At 37.7% G+C, this 19031-nt stretch overlaps 4 protein-coding genes across 4 annotated transcripts in view; 3 read left to right on the top strand and 1 right to left on the bottom strand.

Annotated features, from left to right (window-relative positions):
- LOC119074105 overlaps positions 1-19031 on the top strand; it is a 220534-nt gene that overhangs the window by 51840 nt on the left and 149663 nt on the right. The gene's annotated exons all lie outside the window — the stretch shown is intronic.
- Positions 384-2324, top strand: LOC119074095. The gene is made up of 4 exons (XM_037180056.1): positions 384-659; positions 720-1008; positions 1166-1444; positions 1623-2324. Exons 1-4 carry the CDS (start codon positions 511-513, stop codon positions 1911-1913), a joined length of 1008 nt encoding a protein of 335 aa, XP_037035951.1. The 5' UTR covers positions 384-510; the 3' UTR covers positions 1914-2324.
- On the top strand, positions 5263-6351 carry LOC119074096 (tRNA N(3)-methylcytidine methyltransferase METTL6). The gene is made up of 3 exons (XM_037180057.1): positions 5263-5311; positions 5375-6084; positions 6158-6351. Exons 2-3 carry the CDS (start codon positions 5390-5392, stop codon positions 6333-6335), a joined length of 873 nt encoding a protein of 290 aa, XP_037035952.1. The 5' UTR covers positions 5263-5311; positions 5375-5389; the 3' UTR covers positions 6336-6351.
- Positions 6336-7537, bottom strand: LOC119074103 (phosphatidylinositol-glycan biosynthesis class X protein). Its single transcript, XM_037180069.1, has 6 exons — positions 7341-7537; positions 7143-7272; positions 6927-7075; positions 6834-6864; positions 6593-6709; positions 6336-6533 (listed from the first exon to the last, which is right to left on the bottom strand). Exons 1-6 carry the CDS (start codon positions 7457-7459, stop codon positions 6378-6380), a joined length of 702 nt encoding a protein of 233 aa, XP_037035964.1. The 5' UTR covers positions 7460-7537; the 3' UTR covers positions 6336-6377.

Raw genomic sequence — 19031 nt, 5'->3', positions numbered from 1 at the left:
CTTCAAGAAGAATTTCAACAAAAAATTGTTTCGGATTCATTCTACAAACTTCAAACTTAAAATCCCGAAAAATACGAGCGAAACCTTTTTATAACTTTACTTGATTTTTGTTTGTGTTTGTCATAAGCTTGCCACCTCGCCTCGCTCGCCGTTTCTAACTACACATTACTTAGAAAATAATATTCTTGAGGAAATGTTGAAAACATTTTATTTCATTTGGTTGACAATGTAGGAAACAATTTCTTTAATAAATTTTTCATGCGGCGCTGCAAGGCTCGTTGCCCAGGGCGCTGTAAATGCTAATGCGGCCCTGGCTGTTGAAAGTCAGTTATTTAAGTTCTTAGGTTTTGGCTGAAAGGGTCTCTTATTGATGGATGGGCAGTTAAGCCATTAAACGATTTCAATCTTCAATGTAACGCCAATAACAGCTGCTTTTTGTTTATTTCATTCATTCATAGCAAGTGCCATTGAACCCATTGAAGTTGCATTGTGATTAATCGTTCAATTATTATGGCAGAAATAAAGAAATATTTTTTAGAATCTTTTCTACCTTCCATTCAATCAACAACAACCAATGTCGACATATCTGATTTATACGACGAAAGTGCTAAATGGACTCCAGTCCCACTTACGTATTCCAACAAATTTGAATCGGTGATGTTAGTGGTAGAAAGTGAATATTTTTAGTTTTCGATGACGGGAAGTTTTTTTCAATTTAGGAACTTGTCTGCTGTGATCATAAAGAATCTGTGCAAGCTATTCAGAGCAACCAAAAAGGTTCCCAGGCTTGCATTTGATGTAATAGCCCATATCGTGAATGATTCGACCGACCAACCAGACATACTTCTTCGGCAAATTCTGTTGTGCCATGTAACAAAGAGACAGGCCGATGCAGGATATTTCGTATATATAGTCACTAGTATAGAGGACCTGAAACTCAAACGCGTGCCTTTACAGGACGAACTCGAATGGGTCGCGTTGGCACATAAAGTCATAAAACACGCACAGGTAACTGATTATCACTTTTGTGATTATTCCGAATGGAATACGTTCATTTCGCATCACATTCAGCTCGAGTCCTTGCGATGTTCCTTCCTTACTTTTGGTTCTTTCCGTATTTTTTCAGAAATCCGTGATAACTGCAAAACATGTTTTTCATTTTTAGATAAATCATAAAATCAACGAATGTTTGACTGATCTTGGTCAGTCTATCACCGAGGTAACCGAGTTTGAGAAGAAAGATCAAATAAAAATAACTTTGGTGGAATCTGGTCTAAAAATACTCCGAGGCTTTGTTGGATTAGAGGAACTCTTTATCCATACCGACCATTTTAGACAAAAAATAAATGATTTCAAAGGGAGTCTCGAACAGCTGCAGCTGGTATCCAAAATGGATATTATTTCCATCGCGATACATGAATATGCACATTTAAAGATCCGGCAGGTAGGAAAAATCAATGCATTCCTTACACCTTGCGTTAGTTGTAAACCGAAGATCTCCTTGCTTAATGCTCATACTTCAATACGTAATTTTGACTTGATGTGATAAATTATAGACGTTAAAGATTCTAGTGAAAAATGCTTGTGTAAGAGAGCCTCATGTTCTTTACATTATTTTCCAGAGCAACGGTGACTTTAACATGCATTCGCCAGTTGTGGGACATCTCCATGGGCTGCCTGTCATTCCACATGAATTCGGCACTTTTACTGAAAGAAAGATATTTGGCAAGCAAATAGATTGGTTTGCGTCGTACCGAGCAATGGATTATGAATTCGTGGAAAGATTTGTGCACTCAGTGGAAAATGGTGGCCCGCTTCCACCTAGTTACATTGAATCCTCCGGTGTCGTACCTCGTTTGGGAGATCCGTATGTAGACGGTGCCGACATTGAAGTCAACAACTACATTTGCTAAGCCCGTCCAATATTATTACTATTTATGCACTGCCGCCAAAGACCACAGATGTCGATGATGGTGACCAATGTCGGAAAAAGCAAGCGATCGAAAAGATGGAGAAATTAATCAAAGAGAAAAAACGGATCCTAAAGCGGGTGGGTGTGGTTCTGAACCAAACAAACAAATTGTGGGTTTTATGTAATTTCGTCCCTTTTGGATTTCGAATTTTCTTTTCTTTTTTGTTCTTTTAAATTTTACTTTTGCAAATTCATATTCGTTTTCTACGATTTCAATTTTTCGGTTGCAATAATTGGTCGGCTTGTTTTCATCCATGAGTTTTGCTCCGTTCTCGTCCACGAAGATTAAATGAATTTTACCATCGCACTTCAAGCAAAAGTGCTATTAAAGACAGCTGTCAAATAGAGTACTATTTTCTATGAAAAAATTGCCCAAATTTTTTTACAGTTCTAAAATTTCTTCGATACACTGTCCAGTTTCAGAACCCTATTTAGAGTACCACTCATGCTTGAAGTGCGTTGTAAACAAGGCATCAGAACAGTCGGAGCGTTTGCTGCGACTTAGCACCGTACGACCCGTAATCCTATTTCGTCCGTAACCATAATACGTCCGTAGCCGTAATACGCCCGTAACCCTAATACGTCTACAACCCTCTAATGCGTCTGTTACCAAAATGCTAGTCAAGTTGGGCATGGTCAAATTTACTGAAAGTGTTCATTTTTAAAATTGCGCATAGCGCAATTACGAAAGCCCGTACGAAGTACCTCTCAAATAAAACCAACAATTTACGACATTATTTTAGAAACCCAAAATTTTTTGCCAACTTTCTATTGGGTATTCAATTATCTCTCAAATGAAACAAAAACTAGCAAAATCGGTTGAGATTTACTCGATTTATGTGCAAAAAAACACTTAGGGCCGAGTAACGGCCTTAGTCCAAGGGCCCAAATTTGAAACTTTTTTCGACACGTTCTTTTCGTTATTCAATTATCTCTCAAATGAAACAAACTCTAGCAAAATCGGATGAGATTTATTCGATTTATGTGCAAAAAACACTTAGGGCCGAGTAGCGGCCTTAGTCCAAGGGCCCAAATTTGAAACTTTTTTCGCCACGTTATTTTCGGTATTCAATTATCTTTCAAACGAAACAAAAACTAACAAAATCGGATGAGATTTACTCGATTTATGTGCAAAGAACACTTAGGGCCGAGTAGCGGCCTTAGTCCAAGGGCCCAAATTTGAAACTTTTTTTGCCATCATTCTATTCGGCATTCAATTATCTCTCAAACGAAACAAAAACTAGCAAAATTGGATGAGATTTGCTCGATTTATGTGCAAAAAACACTTAGGGCCGAGTAGCGGCCTTAGTCCAAGGGCCCAAATTTGAAACTTTTTTTGCCATCATTCTATTCGGTATTCAATTATCTCTCAAATGAAACAAAAACTAGCAAAATCGGATGAGATTTACTCGATTTATGTGCAAAAAACACTTAGGGCCGAGTAACGACCTTTGAGCCCTCCCAACAAGCCCGCATTGCATCTTCCCCAAAAACAATGTTCAGCAACTTTGTTCTACTCGTCAATACCTTTCATTTGATATATCACAAGCAGCTATTGCGTGCGTATCTCGGTAGATATCGTCGAAAGACTGAAAAACACCTATAGGGCCCTAGCTCTGGAAGGGCTGACCCTACCATGCCCATTTTCGAACTTGACCTTACTTTTGTCGATACCAATCGGGGAAAAAAAGAATTTTGAAATAAGGTTGTGATTTACTCAAGCTAGAGGGGTCACGGACAGACGGACAGACGGACATTTTTAGCCCCGTACGAAGTACTGGGGGCTTATAAGATTAATATGCCGTTTGTAACATGTCGAATTGGAAGCAGCCAGTAAGGGCAAAGCATTTGGTTATGTTCATAGATGACAAATCCGCAATAAAAAAAATGTCCGTCCGTCCGTCCGTCCGTGACCCCTCTAGCTAGAGTAAATCACAACCTTTTTTCAAAATTCTTTTTTTCCCCGATTGGTATGGACAAAAGTAAGGTCAAGTTCGAAAATGGGCATGGTAGGGGCGGCCCTTCCAGAGCTAGGGCCCTATAGGTGTTTTTCAGTCTTTCGCCGATATCTACCGAAATACGCACGCAATACCTGCTTGTGATATATCAAATGAAAGGTATTGACGAGTAGAACAAAGTTGCTGAACATTGTTTTTGGGTAAGATGCAATGTGGGCTTGTTGGGATGGCTGAAAGGTCGTTACTCGGCCCTAAGGGTTTTTTGCACATAAATCGAGTAAATCTCATCCGATTTTGCTAGATTTAGTTTTTTATGAAAGGTAATTGAATACCGAAAAGAACGTGGGGAAAAAAGTTTCAAATTCGGGCCCTTGGACTAAGGCCGCTACTCGGCCCTAAGTCGTTTTTGCACATAAATCGAATAAATCTCATCCGATTTTGCTAGTTTTTGTTTCATTTGAGAGATAATTGAATGCCGAATAGAATGATGGCAAAAAAAGTTTCAAATTTGGGCCCTTGAACTAAGGCCGCTGCTCGGCCCTAAGTGTTTTTTGCACATAAATCGAGTATTTTTCATCATATTTTGCTACTTTTTGTTTCGTTTGACAGATAATTCAATACCGAAAGAAAATTGGGATAAAAAAAAGTTGTAAATTCGGATTCCTAAGATTACATCGTAAACTTTTGTTTTATACTTGAGAAGTACTTCGTACGGGCTTTTGTAATTGCGCTAAGCGCAATTTTAAAGATGAACGCTTACAGTTTACAATTTGCAAAAATAGACAATGATGTCAAGTACGCAATAAGGTTACGGAAGCATTTTGATATCGGACGAATAAGGGTTACGGGCTTATTAGGGCTATGGACGTATAGTGGTTTCGGGCTAAATAGGTTTACGGGTCGTACGGGGCTCAGTCGTAGCAAACGCTCCGACTGTTCTGATGCCTTGTTTTATTGCGGATTCGTTATCTATGAACATAGACAAATGCTTTGCCCTTACCGTCTGCTTCCAATTCAACATGTTACAAACGGCATATTAATCTTATAAGCCCCCAGTACTTCGTACGGGGCTAAAAATAATTTCTTTCTTCAACAATTGTATCAATTAAATACCACATTGAAATTAAGAATAATCAAAGCTTTGGAATAAATAATTATGTGATATGCAGAGAAATGATAAGCACGGCGCCTCACGGCTGGGAGGGGCCGCGCTTATCATTTCTCTGGTGATATGCGAATAGATGGAATAGGATTCAATTATGAAATCTTTATCTATGTTGCTGACTATATGTGCTATATGTTCTACTATTTCTCTTACGTACTGTCAACCAAGGTTCTGAACCTTGCTGTCAACAACACCATCAAAAACATCAAACTGATAGTCAGACACTAATATAACAACATTTTGTACAAGCAATAACGAGTGTAAAATTGTTTAAAGTAGCCCGAGCCACACATCATGGATATCGTCAAAGAATGCCCCGATAAATTAGTAAAAGAACCCAAATCATTATCCGAAGACGAAAAACGAATGCTTGTCACACAGTCCTCGCGCTTAGTTACCGAATATCAAGCCAAGCAACTGGAAACGCATGCACAGAAACATTGGGATCTGTTCTACAAACGGAATGAGACTCGATTCTTTAAGGATCGGCGATGGACAACCAGAGAGTTTGACGAATTGCTCGACGATCAAAATCTTTCGAGCGATGTAGAAGTGTCAACGAGTCGCACGAAATATTTACTGGAAGTTGGTTGCGGCGTGGGAAATTTAGTTTTCCCGTTGATTGAGGAGCGGAAAACGAAATTCTTTTTTTACGCTTGCGATTTCTCACCGCGAGCAGTTGAATTTGTCAAACAAAATCCACTGTACGACGAGAATGTGATAAAGGCCTTTCAGTGCGATGTGACAAAAGCTAGTCAGCTGAACGATGTTATTCCCTTCGAATCGCTGGACATTGTGACGATGATATTTGTACTGTCAGCTATTCATCCAGACAATTTTGTCGGTGTATTCGGAACGCTGTTTAAATTGCTCAGACCAGGAGGTGTACTGCTGTTCAGAGACTACGGTTTATATGACATGGCCCAATTGAGGTTCAAACCGGGACATAAAATAAACGAAAATTTCTACATGCGACAGGATGGAACGAGGTAACTTGAATTGTCAGCTCTGTATTCGTGGTATGTGTTGCACGCTAACACTTTTCTGTTATATTGATTGCAGGAGTTACTACTTTGCCGAAGACGAACTATCACAATTGGTCAAATCAGTTGGATTCGACGTGAACGAATGCGGATATGTGCATCGTCGAACGGTGAACGTGAAAGAGAAGATTGACACACCGCGCATATTCATTCAGGGAAAATTTGTAAAGCCAGCAACGGTAACATTAAACAGTTGATGGCCAGCAAAGCTCACATCTTCGGTTTATTATTGCGATGACTTACAATCGATTCTTAAGTGCTGCTGCCTTCCGACTTATCGCTCTGGCAATGTAATAAGATCCGATCCAGCTCACCAATATGGTGACACCTGTTACGAGTGTAGAAAAATCCAAGTAACCAATTGGAACAGACATTGTCACTGGCTCCGAATGGCTCTGAAACAGACAGATGAATTAGGAGCATATCAGAAAGCCAATGGCTTGTTAGGTTGTACCTCGTAGTCAATTTTCAACCATTTGCAGTTACCGTGAGACTTACGACACTTTAGGTCCACGACCGAATCATCGTTGGTTGTGTTGTGCGGGGTCTGACCATGACAATTCACGAACAACTGCGAAAGGGAAACGAATTTGCTGAGATCGTACTATGAACTCTAATCAAAGGTGCTACGACAGATAGTGTGACTCATGCGGACTTCTGGTGTAGTCAATTATATTTCGCGATTTTTTACTTACGTCTGGATGATCCAGGTTCACTTTAACGAAACTGCAAATGACAAAGTAAATCATGAACTCCTCACTTACTGGTAAGACTACCTTTACTCTAACCTGCTGTGACCGGGAGAATGATAACGCAAATGCAGTGGTAAATAGATAACGAAAAGCGATGCAGTGTCACCGTACAAATAGATGTTGAACGGACTTGACTTTGAAGTTATTCCCTCCACGTCGACATCCGATTCGATGTAATATTCAATCTAAAAGCCGATGAATTAACCGACAAAAGTGCATGGAAATGGAAATAGAAATCGATATGAAACTCACCCTATCAAATCGCCTTAAATCGTCCAGTTGGTCTACACTAACGTACGCACTAGATGGTACAGCCTGTCTTAAATGAAAATCGCACGGTTTCTCTGGAGGATCGGTGAACACAGTTATGTATTTCACGGTTCTTCATGGGACAATTTCGGAACTTAATGGCAAATTGTATCTGTTGATAGAAGGGATCAAAAAACCCACCTATGAAAACCCGATTGTTGTATATTCATTGACAATTTCGCTCCGAAACAATGACTGTCTGTTATTGCACCCGCGACAATCATCAATGACAGCCATAAATACGAAAATGTCTTAACCATCTCGGTGAATTGAATTTTCCTTTCATTGATGAAACATCTTTTTGTGTTGTCCTCTTTTTGTTTACATAAATTTTAGAACACACGGAACAAACACATGCGCGTACTAACGTAGTGATATGAGCGGTGTTGCGTATAAAATTTTGAAAAGTGGGGCGTGTTTTTTTGAACTAGAATGAAAATCAAGAATATTTTGTAAATGACGACAGAATTGAGCGATGAGATCAGACTATTGTTCTAACTCAGACTAAGGTCAACTAACACAATTAATCATTACGCTCGCCATGCAGCAAGCTTTTTAAACGACTTTTGGTCACAGTATTTGATCTTTTCTTCGGATGAACGTTCCAGTTCTGATCAGCCACTAAACTCCTCTCTGAATGAATTGAAAATATTTTCATAAATTGAAAATAATTTGATTATTGGCCCACCCTGCTACACATACTTTTTGAAATTTATGAGATGAGCGGTTTTTTTCTTCTCGAAAACCGAACCTGAATTCAATTTTTAAAACGATATATGAAAGTAATGACATTTCCAAATGTATCCACAAGAGGGATTGATGATTGATAGTAGTTTTTTGTTTTTAGGGTGAACCATCATTTGTATTTCAGAAATCGTTGCATGAAAGTCTGTTCAAGTATAATTGGTAACTTATACTTTACTATACTAAACTAACTGGATTCAAAAAGACCTACCGAAAATACGTCACTTGGGTCCGGGTCGGAGTTTTCACCAAGTTCGGGTAAATCGTTCATCTCTAATTTAAACAAATTTTGTGATTATTTAGAGCATTTTTATTGGCTGCTTCATTACTCTGTCTTCAAATACTGGAAAAAAAGGAAAGAATCGTGTTTAAATGTGTCTTTCTATCTATACCAGGCCTCTCACACCTCCTTATTTCCTTATTTTTATAAAAACCTCCTGATTCCTCCTTATTTTATTAAAAAATCCTTATTTTCCTTATTTTTCGTGAATTTCATCGACGGAAATCAAAATTAAGAAAAAAAGTTCGCTGCGCGGCAAAAATAACTTTTTATTATTTAACACAAAAAACTCTAACAAAAAGGTGGTGTCGTAGTTCACGATCGTTCCAACATGACTGGTTTAACATATATTTTTGTGGTTCCCCGCTGCCTCTCGACTCGAGAGTCTCGAGTAGAACTATTTGATTTAACATGTGAATCACCCTTAACATTGTCTCGGCCTTATTTACACTTACTTCTTTCACCAATTTATTATTTTTTCGAAATTCGAACGGGATAACAAACAACAGCTTTTGCAGTTAACGAGATCAAAATATAATCCAGCAAGTTTTAAACTTGAGGGTGGGGTCAAGTAAGAATTCACGCCGTAAGTACGTCTTAAATTTCAAAAATTTTGTCGCATCGAAAACTGATTGAAAACTGCCACCCTACAAAAACGATAGGTGCGTCAAAATAAACAGTGATGCGTTTTATTTTGAATTTCGAATAGGTTAATTGCTGTATCTTAGAATAATTTCGATTTTTATTGAAAAATTTCTCCTCATTTTTCCTTAATTTCAACTAACAATTTCCTTATTTCTCCTTATTTTTGTGCTAAAACCTCCTTAATTCCTTAATAAGGAGTCCAAATTTAGAGTGAGAGGCCTGATCTATACACGTGAATACGACAAACAACGAAACCGAACAGCTTCTCCTGATGTATTAGATATCAGGTTCTTTTACGGAATCTACAGATCACCTTGAACGACGTTTGAAATGCCATCCACCTTAACAGTGCCGGACTGGCCCTATGGGAGTTCGGCCGATTCCCGAAGGGCCTTTTGATTTTTATATGGATAAAGGACAACGAAGGGCCTTTTGAAAAATTTCTCCATACAACGCCCGAAGGGCTTTTTCAAGCCAGTCCGGCACTGCACCTTAAGAAATGCCATCCACGGTAATCTCATACAAATGAACGAAACATTGAACACATTTAACGAAACTTGAAGATGGTCCATATTTTGAATAGGACACAATATCACAAGTAAAACCAACGCACTTCAAGCAAAAGTAACATAGTCGAAAGCTGTCAAATAGAGTCCTATTTTGTATGAAATTGTTTTTTTACATTGTGTTTTACAGATATGTCACACTGTCAAGTTTCAGTACCACTCATGCTGGAAGTGCCTTGGTAAAACATGTTTAATCACGGCAGAGTAACTTTACTCTGTCGTAGTTTGATTGAATCAGAAATATTCGCCATCCTACCTCCGAATTATGGAGCCTATATTACATAAAGATAATGCAGCGATTTATTTATTAATCGAATTCAAAACATTTCAAGGTGAATTAGCAAAAATTTTCATTTCGTATTCACCCAGTACAACCAAATTTTTAAACCCAGCAAGTTTGGAATCACTGAAATATTCTTCCGCCTGAAATGCCTAAAATTATTCCGCCTGAAATGCTACATATAACATTCTTCCGCCTGAAATGCCTATTAGAATTAGCTAAAGCAACAACTCTCTCCAAATATTTGTTCAGAATGAACACTTCAACATTGCATTTGAACATTCGCGGCCGTTTATCTAAAATTGCGAAATTGTGTGCATTTACATAAATTTTCGTAATATTCAGTTCGTGTGGTTCGTATTTACAACGAAAACTTTTTTTTTAGAATTTTGACGTTTAACAGTTTGACACATGGTCATTTCAGTTATATAATTCGACGTTTACTGTATCTTGTACAATTTGAGTGCTAAAAACACATTTCGAGCGCCCCCAATTAAGTCAATACTTTTATATTACTTCCCAAGGACAAAAAAGGTAAGCTTTACTCGATTGATAGCACTCTATATCGATTGAAAATTCAATTTTCATCCAGATGAGCTAACACAACAAAAAATCTGAACAAAGAAATCACGAAAAAAAAACTGTGGTTATGTTAATGCATCTGGGTTAATGTTCGTCGCAATTTGTTTCATTTTTTTTTTAATAAATCAAGTTGGTTTGTGCAAAAAAAATTCCCTAAACAACTGACCGCATTGTATCATTTTGTAAATAATTTTGGTTAATTTTTCATCCAGAGAGAAGAAAGATGCCACCAAAAAAGGAAGAATTCAAACCTAAACCATCGGCAAAATCGGAAAAGAACAAGGTTAGTTACTTCACTCGAAAAAAAATTATTTTCTGATGAAATTTCAATATCGTTCGTCTTCTTTGTTCATTTCAGCCCAAAGGAGGTAAAGCAAAGGATGAACAGCGAGCTAAAGCGAAGGCCAAGGCAGCAGAGAAAAAGGCCGCCAAGAGCTAGTATCAAATTACAAAACAAATCAACGACAAATTATTACTTCATTTGCTTCATTTACTCATGAAAAAAATTACAAAAAAACGTTACAAATTGCATTGCAAAACAGAAATTAAATTCAGTTCCACTTTATTTTGATTGTTCGGTATAGGGCTCTGCAAATTGTACGGTTTACGGCAGCATTATGCTGATTTTTTCTTAAATTACTCAAATAAAATAATAAATCGATTTTGATTAATTGTTTTTTCGTCGATAATGCAAACACACCGTCATGTGGGGATCTTACGCCAAGAATTTCTTTGCTATGATAACGACACAGACAAAGTTACAGACATTTTTCAATAGTATTTCAAACCATTTTTAAAGCGAGAGACCGATTTTTTCGTCAAATATTAGAATTTTAGATTGATCCCCTTATACAGTTGTAAGGGAGGTTGGTGGAAGGGAAACCTCAGGCCACTCAAATCCTCGAAGTGTTGGTGACCGGCTGGCAACCGACCGATCTGACGGAAGCAATCGAAAAGAATTTTACCTATAAAATAACCAAGCAAAATTGATTGAGGTTTTCCAATAGGTCCAATATCTACTGAGCGATAAGACTTTGGATCTTGTGTTTTCAAACTTTTAACGCTATGGTCCGACGCACTTCCAGCATGATGGTACTGAAACTTGATAGTGTGTCACACCACGGTATAACACTGTAAAAAAAACATCTGATCCAAATTAGTACTATATTTGGCAGCTGACTGTGATCGCTTGACATTTTATTGTCAGCAAGATATACAAAAATATATGAGATGCCACAGCATTGGTACTAGCATGAGCACTGAATTGACAAGTGTCAAATTTGGAGGCTTTAGTCATACGAGCTACCGCTTAGGATTGTTTGTATTGTATGTTTTAACTCATACAAAGAAAACAAGTCATCTATCTGTATAACAGAAACGCATTAGATCGATTTTTCATTTTTTTGGGACCTGCGGGAAGCTTCGAAGACTGTTTGGACCCTATTAGTAACTTGTTTGATCACAAAAATATAGTAACTCTTTAGCCTGAGGTCTAAGCTTTACAGCGACACCAATCATGACATTCATGACTACCAAAAAACATCTTTTATGAAGGAAAGTCAAACTAAAGAGTTACTATATTTTTGTGATCAAACAAGTCACCAGTAGGGTCAAAACAGTCTTCGAAGCTTCTTGCAGGTCCCAAAAATACGAAAAATCGATCTAATTAAAAATTTTCCCATCGAAATATTTTCTTGTTATGTTATTCTTACTCGTGGTGCCGTCCTCTACAAAGACCACTAAAAACATTTCATGTCCACGAGAGGTCGAATAAAAAAAATTTCAAGCTCACCGTGGCGTACCTCTGTCTTGGACGATTGATTTAAGGAAATTGCGTAAAATCGATCGCCAATTTCGTTTTTCGAAAAAAAAGGTAAAAATGGTCTGAGAAAAATCGAAAAATCGAAAACTCAACAAAGAAAATTTGAACGGAACACGTACGTCCGGTTCACACGTATAATTGCTGTGTATGAACCGTTTTTCAGTATGGATAAACAAACTAAACTTTATTGAAAATTTAAATCCAAACTGTATGTCTTCTTAGTTGTCTATAGTTACTTTAACATTTGCAAAACGAACATATACCAATGAAAGTAAATGAATAGGTATGGCCAAACGTTCAAATTTGTTCTAGCCGGAGCACATACGGATTTGCATGGCGCCACCTCAAACGAACTCATTTCTAGTGCAAATTTCCACTAGAAATGAGTTCGTTTGAGGTAGCGCCATGCAAATCCGTATGTGCTCCGGCTTGTATGGACTGGCCATACCTACTTATCTACTTTCATTGACATATACCACTAAAATAATTGTTGTTTCAGCAAAAGAAAACATTATGCTTAAATTCTGTTTGTGGTTTTAATTAGGCCCCAGTATAAAACGATTTCAGATTGTTAAAGAGTTTTCTATAAAAATCCGAGTCCAGTCGTTCCAATTAAACATATTTACAAAATGTTCGGTAATTGTCTTTGTGATGTTTTCAACTTGTTACAGACGGCTTTCATTTGTTATCCACAACGGCAGCAAGATTAAACGACAAGCTCTGACTCATGAGGTGTTATATGTTCAAAACAAACGACGTAAAAGATTTCTGAAATATCAATCTCTGAAAATCTTCGATCAAATGAAGTAGTAATATGCTTGCTGTCTGTGACAGGTTAATCGAAAAATTGTGTCAACTATACAGCCGACCGAGGCCAATTTACTTATCAGGTTTCAGTACGAACTGACATTACTTACCATCGGTGTGGTTGAGTATTATTAAGTGACCGTTGAGTTTTAACGTCTGCATATTGTCTTATTATATTCATACCATAGCAGGAAAATTCGGTTGGCCTGTAGAGGCACCAGAATTTTTTTTCAGAACTTCATTCTTTGCGCTCTATTTTCACGTTTCTCGTTTCGAGGGATTTTTTTGAAAGTGGACCAGGCTCCGTCGGAGCTATTTTTTCGCGGCGGTTTGTTCATATGCCCAGATAGCCCTGGGCCCTAATAGTCCAAAACCGCTGTCGTTTAATTTTCCTATTTGCGTCTTGGCTGGTGGTGAAGGTGCAAAATTCGAAAAAAGGGTGTTTTTATACGTGATTTACTGCCGCTACAGACAATGGACACACATGTGTGGCGGCTCGTTGGATAGGTACTGTCCAGGACAACCGGGGCAAGCATAGATATCTTACATGTTCTGTGCCATTGTTCGAAAATAACAAAAATATTGTGTCAGTCAAAGGCCGTAAATTTTGATGAACTTCAAAAGGTGATATCTCGCACCTGGAGAATGTTTATGGTTAGATCTTTGGATGCAGACATCAAAAACAGCATAATTCGTGTATTTTTCTAAAATAAATATTTTGCTTTCGAGTGAAGGAAGACATTTGCTTTATACCCAAAAAAGTATCCTGAAACCTTTCACTTCTATGGCAATTGAGGTATGATTGTAGAGCTGGGTTAAGCCTCTATCAGGGCAACCACTGATCTGTACAACAACAGTCACCAGGTACAAAATATCACCTAATAAAGCTCATCAAAATTTCCGGCCTTTGACTGATACATACTTTTTGTTATTTTTGAATAGTGCTTGAGTACACATTTGATATCTGTCTTTGCCCCGGGTCTCCTGGACAGTACCTATCCAACGAGCCGCCACACATGTGTGTCCATCGTCTGCAGCGGCAGTAAATCACGTATAAAAAACACCCTTTTTCGACTTTTGTACCTTCACCACCAGCCAAGACGCAAATATGAAAATTAAACGACTGCAGTTTTGGACTATTGGGACCAAGGGCTATCTGGGCATATGAACTAACCGTCGCAAAAAAACAGCTCCGACGGAGCCTGGTCCACTTTCAAAAAAATCCCTCTTCATGTTTCCAAGCATCATTTCCCTATACTCGGGCGAAAGATTAGTCCTTGGCGAGAGAAGGATATTAATATAATGAGTGAATATATAAAAGTGCACGGTTATTACGATCAAGACAACTTTGAAAATGACGTCGCATTAATAAAAACAGGTCGGCCAATAATATTCAATGAACTGTTCAGTGCTATGATTCAACCCATACCGTGTACTTTAAAAGTGATGATACACAGAGTTCACAGAGACAATGTGCTAGTAATAGAGATGACATTGTGTCAATTGGCTGGGGACAAGTTAGTTACATTTCAAATTTTTAGGATTTGGAAGCAAAGAGCACATTTTTTTCAAGATATGTCATCCCTGTCTCAGTATTTGCAATATATGAGCATGATGGCTTACACGAATACTTGGTGTAAAGCGCTTTGAAAAAACGAATATTGGCCCGAATTCAACACATTGACAGCGGGATGTGCATCTTTTAATGGAAATGCAACTGCTGGCAGTCATTTTTGCAACTCTGAAACAGCTCTACCAATGTTAGCATTGGATAGTAGGGTGTTGATTGGTATTCAAGCAGGAGAAAGAACCTATCTAATAGGTATGACAATTGTGATGGTTCAGGGAAACCAATGGTGTTACGATCTTCTAAATAGAGAGTAAACTTACCCACTTTACGATAATAAATGGAATACCTCTAATCATCTAAAGTAAGAACACAATTTACAAATCAGAAGAAGAAACCATTTCGATTCTTTTGAAGCATGAGTTAAACTGTAAATGGAGTATTGTATGCCATGTATAAAATTTTGGCACTGTAAAAAGATTTAGAAGAAATTTTCATACAAAATAGTACTTCATTTGACAGCTGTCACTGCGATCACTCATGCTTGCAGTGCGTTGGTGTTTTATGGACACAGTCGAGGGGTAACCGACTGGCCAAAATGGTGGCAAATCAATTTCTAATTCCTTTCAATTCCGCTTAATTACCTCAATTACCGGACCAACTCGTCTAATTGCCGGATTCGCTCTATTTCCTTTCAATTCATTTCAATTCCGTTCAATTCCTTTCAATTTCTTTCAATTCCCTTTCAATTCCCTTTCAATACCCTTTCAATTTCTAAAGGTACTTCCTGTCAATTCCTTTTAATTGCTCTTAATTCCTTTTATTTCTTTAATTAACGGATTAACACCACTACTTGCTGGATTCGCCCTTCAATTCCTATAATTTCAATCAATTCCTTCAAATCCACGAATTTTCGAAATAATTGCTCGATACTTTCAAATAGATATAAATTTAAAGTCAAAGTTAAACCCTTAAGAATTTTGGAAAAAGAATCGTGAGATTATATCAAGATAAAATTTGGAACAACTATGTTGTCCTACATTTGTGACTCATTTTGTTAGAATCTTTAATTTTTACTCATACTTTTAGAAGAGATTTTTCAATTTCAATTTAGATTAAACCGTCCAATTGACTGCAGTTTTGTTTAAAATGATTTCACATCGCACATCATTTGTTTATTTTAGATAAATAGTATTTTTCGTACCAAGCTAGGAAATGACGAAAAACTTTTGTGCATCCGACAACTGAAATACGACATATTTTGCCATGATTTTTCATTAAGAAATGTCAGTTTTTCCAAAACTATATATCGTGCAGGAATAGTTATTTACGTATATGTTGTGGACGGTATATTTTAGGCAATTTCGCCGATTGTAGCGCGAACGAAGTGAGGGCGACAAGCGAAAGTGCCTAAAATAAACCGTCCACAACAGATGCGTATACAACTTTTCATGCTGAGGGCCTAAGTTACGAGAAAAATTCCGTAATTTATGTCCTAGGCAAGAAAAAAACTTTATTTCTTTACGATTTATTGTGCGGGAAAAGAATTACATGATTTTTTCTATGACTATACGATTGATTAAATTTAATATGGTGAATGTGAAGTGTGTGTGTTTTCAAGTAAATTGCTGTGTTTTGTCTATTTCAGTTGTCCGATGCACAAAACGTTGTTCGTACCTCGACAGGAAATGGATTTGTTCAGCACACGTCAGCAAAAGCCAAAGCACTCAATTTTTTGTTTCGCTCAAGTGATCGACATCGTAAGATTTTAGGCTTTTGAAAAGTTGATGGAATAGATGATATTGTCGGTGATGCATTTTTTTGTAAATTTGGTTTCCCCCGACGAATATTCACTTGTTTGTTGCGGCTCAAACTCTTCCGCATCTGACTCACAAGAATCCTCTGAAGAAGAATCCTTCAGTGTGCATATTTTGAACATAAAAGAACGTTGGACTTGTTCTAAAATGGAACTGATCAACACTGTACACTGTTATTTATTGTGCGGGAGCTTTTAAAATTAAAACCTTCTTTCCGATAATCACACTTATCAGCATTTACTCTCATTTACTTTCAATTCCTTACAATTCCACATATTTCCAGTCAATTCCTATCAATTCCGGTCAATTCCGATCAATTCCGGTCAATTCCATCAATTCCAATTATTTACCGGATACTCCGGCAATTCCTTTGAGGGTGTGTAGTCAATTTCCCGAGTCGGTTACCCCTCGGACACAGTCTTCTTGTAGCTACATATTTTCTTTTACTTTCAATGTCTTATCAGTGTTGAAGCGTTGTTTTTTGTGATGCCGCTTGACAGTGATTTGGTTCAAATTTCCTTAATCGTCCGTTATACCAATGTCCCCTCGTGATATTTTTGCGATTGTGCTATATTTGACACTAAGAGAAGGGCTCTGCTTCTAGCACGAACGTAATAAATATTCGGAGGCTGCAATCAACATAGGCCTCACATTTTCTCGTACAAATAGGAGTCATGATTGCTTGGTGTAAATATAATAAACACACAACAAATGCAATCGTACACTCATTCATATTTGAGAATCTGGAGGCTTTGTGACGTTGGAAAAATGAGTCTTCGCACAAGAAGCAGTGCTAAAGACTAAGCCGCAGTGCTAAAGACTAAGCCGCAGTGCTAAAGACTAAGCCGCAGTGCTAAAGACTACGCCTAACTTGCCAATTTCTCTTCAATATACTCAGTGAAGAGTATAACCTGAAGTGAAGAGCTTAAAACAGATGAAGTAAAAAATTTCGTAACAAACAGTGTTTAACGCTGAAATTTACTTTGACCACTGAAGTAACATATTTGATAATTTTCTTCTATTTAAGACATTAAGAGTGATATCGCCAAATCTTCAGGTGATTGGGATTCGGGCTCGTTGGATTCGTCTTTCAATTCTAGGAAACACGTGTCTTTCACTTTTTCTTAAAAAAAATTGTTTTCTGTGAAAAGCGCTCAAAAGTGAAGACATGCCAGAGGGTACCGAAAACAGTTTTTCGGCAATAACTCAAGAAAAAATTATTTTAAATGGTTGTAATATTGTACGATTGTCGGCCTTGAAAAGACCTACAGGTAGAGTATACGCACCGCTTGGTGCTAGTTGATCCACTAGAGTTATAACTAGAAATATAGTGAATGTTCGGAGAGTCCGCCTTCTCTGCAGCTTCGATGTACCACGGAACTGAGTATGGGGTGTTGTAGCTGGCCTCACCCACTATCGTTGCACATATAAATGAACCCAGTACTTTTGGGCTGCAAGCCTACAGAAGTCTTGGAAAAAAAGTTGGTGCCAAAATGTAGATTTTTTCCTTCTTTCTGAGGGCCCAACTGCCAGAAGAGCATCTGGAACGGTACTACGGCAATCATTTTTTATTGTCTACTATTCTTTCACCTTATCAATAGAAAAACGCTTCGCTATGTCGCGAATATATCAGATCCACTATTAGTAATATCAAGAGAAATATCATTAAAGTTTTCTCCGAGGATTTTAGTCAAATAAAGTGTTAGCGTATAGCAAATGACCTCAGGACTACGGAACAGTAATTAGTTTTTCAATTGGACCAATTTTTGCTACGTGACAGGAGTTTGGAAAACTGTTTGCTCCCACTTGATCGTATCGTTTTTCCAAACTCCTGTCGCGTAGCAAATATTGGTCCAATTGAAAAACTAATTACTGTCCCGGACTCCTGAGGTCATTACATTTGCTATACGCTAACACTTTATTTGACTAAAATCCTCCGAGAAAAATTAAATAATTTTTCACAAGAATTACTAACACTGGATATGTTGTAACGACCTGTATTCGAGTCAAAGTGAAGCGTATACGGTAAGGGAATAGTAGACGATACAAAATTACTCACGTAGAACCGTTCCAGACGCTGTTCTGGCAGTTGGGCCCTCAGACAGAAGGAAAAAATCTACATTTTGGCACCAACTTTTTTTTCAAGACTTCTGTAGGCTTGCAGCCCAAAAGTACTGGATTCATTTATATGTGCAACGATAGTGGGTGAGGCCAGCTACAACACCCCATACTCAGCTCCGTGGTACATCGAAGCTGCAGAGAAGGCGGACTCTCCGAACATTCACTATATTTCTAGTCATAACTCTAGTGGATCAACTAGCACCAAGCGGTGCGTATACTCCACCTGTAGGTCTTTTCAAGGCCGACAATCGTACAACATTACAACAATTTAAAATAATTTTTTCTTGAGTTATTGTCGAAAAACTGTTTTCGGTACCCTCTGACATGTCGTCACTTTTGAACGCTTTTCACAGAAAACAATTTTTTACAGAAAAAGTGAAAGATACGTGTTTCCTAGAATTGAAAGATGAATCCAACGAGCTATCACTCATTAAAATCGGAGACCGCTTGTTTCCAAAGTTAAAAAAATCACCTGAAGATTTGGCGATATCACTCTTAATTCTTGAGATATTGTACAATAAATGAAATATAGCTTTAGTGACCACTGAAAGCTGTCGAACTGGAAGGGAAAATGACAAAACTTGAACTTGAAGTCCCACAA

This window comes from Bradysia coprophila, unplaced genomic scaffold (genome assembly GCF_014529535.1).
Source record: "Bradysia coprophila strain Holo2 unplaced genomic scaffold, BU_Bcop_v1 contig_138, whole genome shotgun sequence".
Lineage (NCBI taxonomy): Eukaryota > Metazoa > Arthropoda > Insecta > Diptera > Sciaridae > Bradysia > Bradysia coprophila.
The sequence above is the reverse complement of the archived record's forward strand: the minus strand, read 5'-3'. Positions and strand labels throughout refer to the sequence as shown.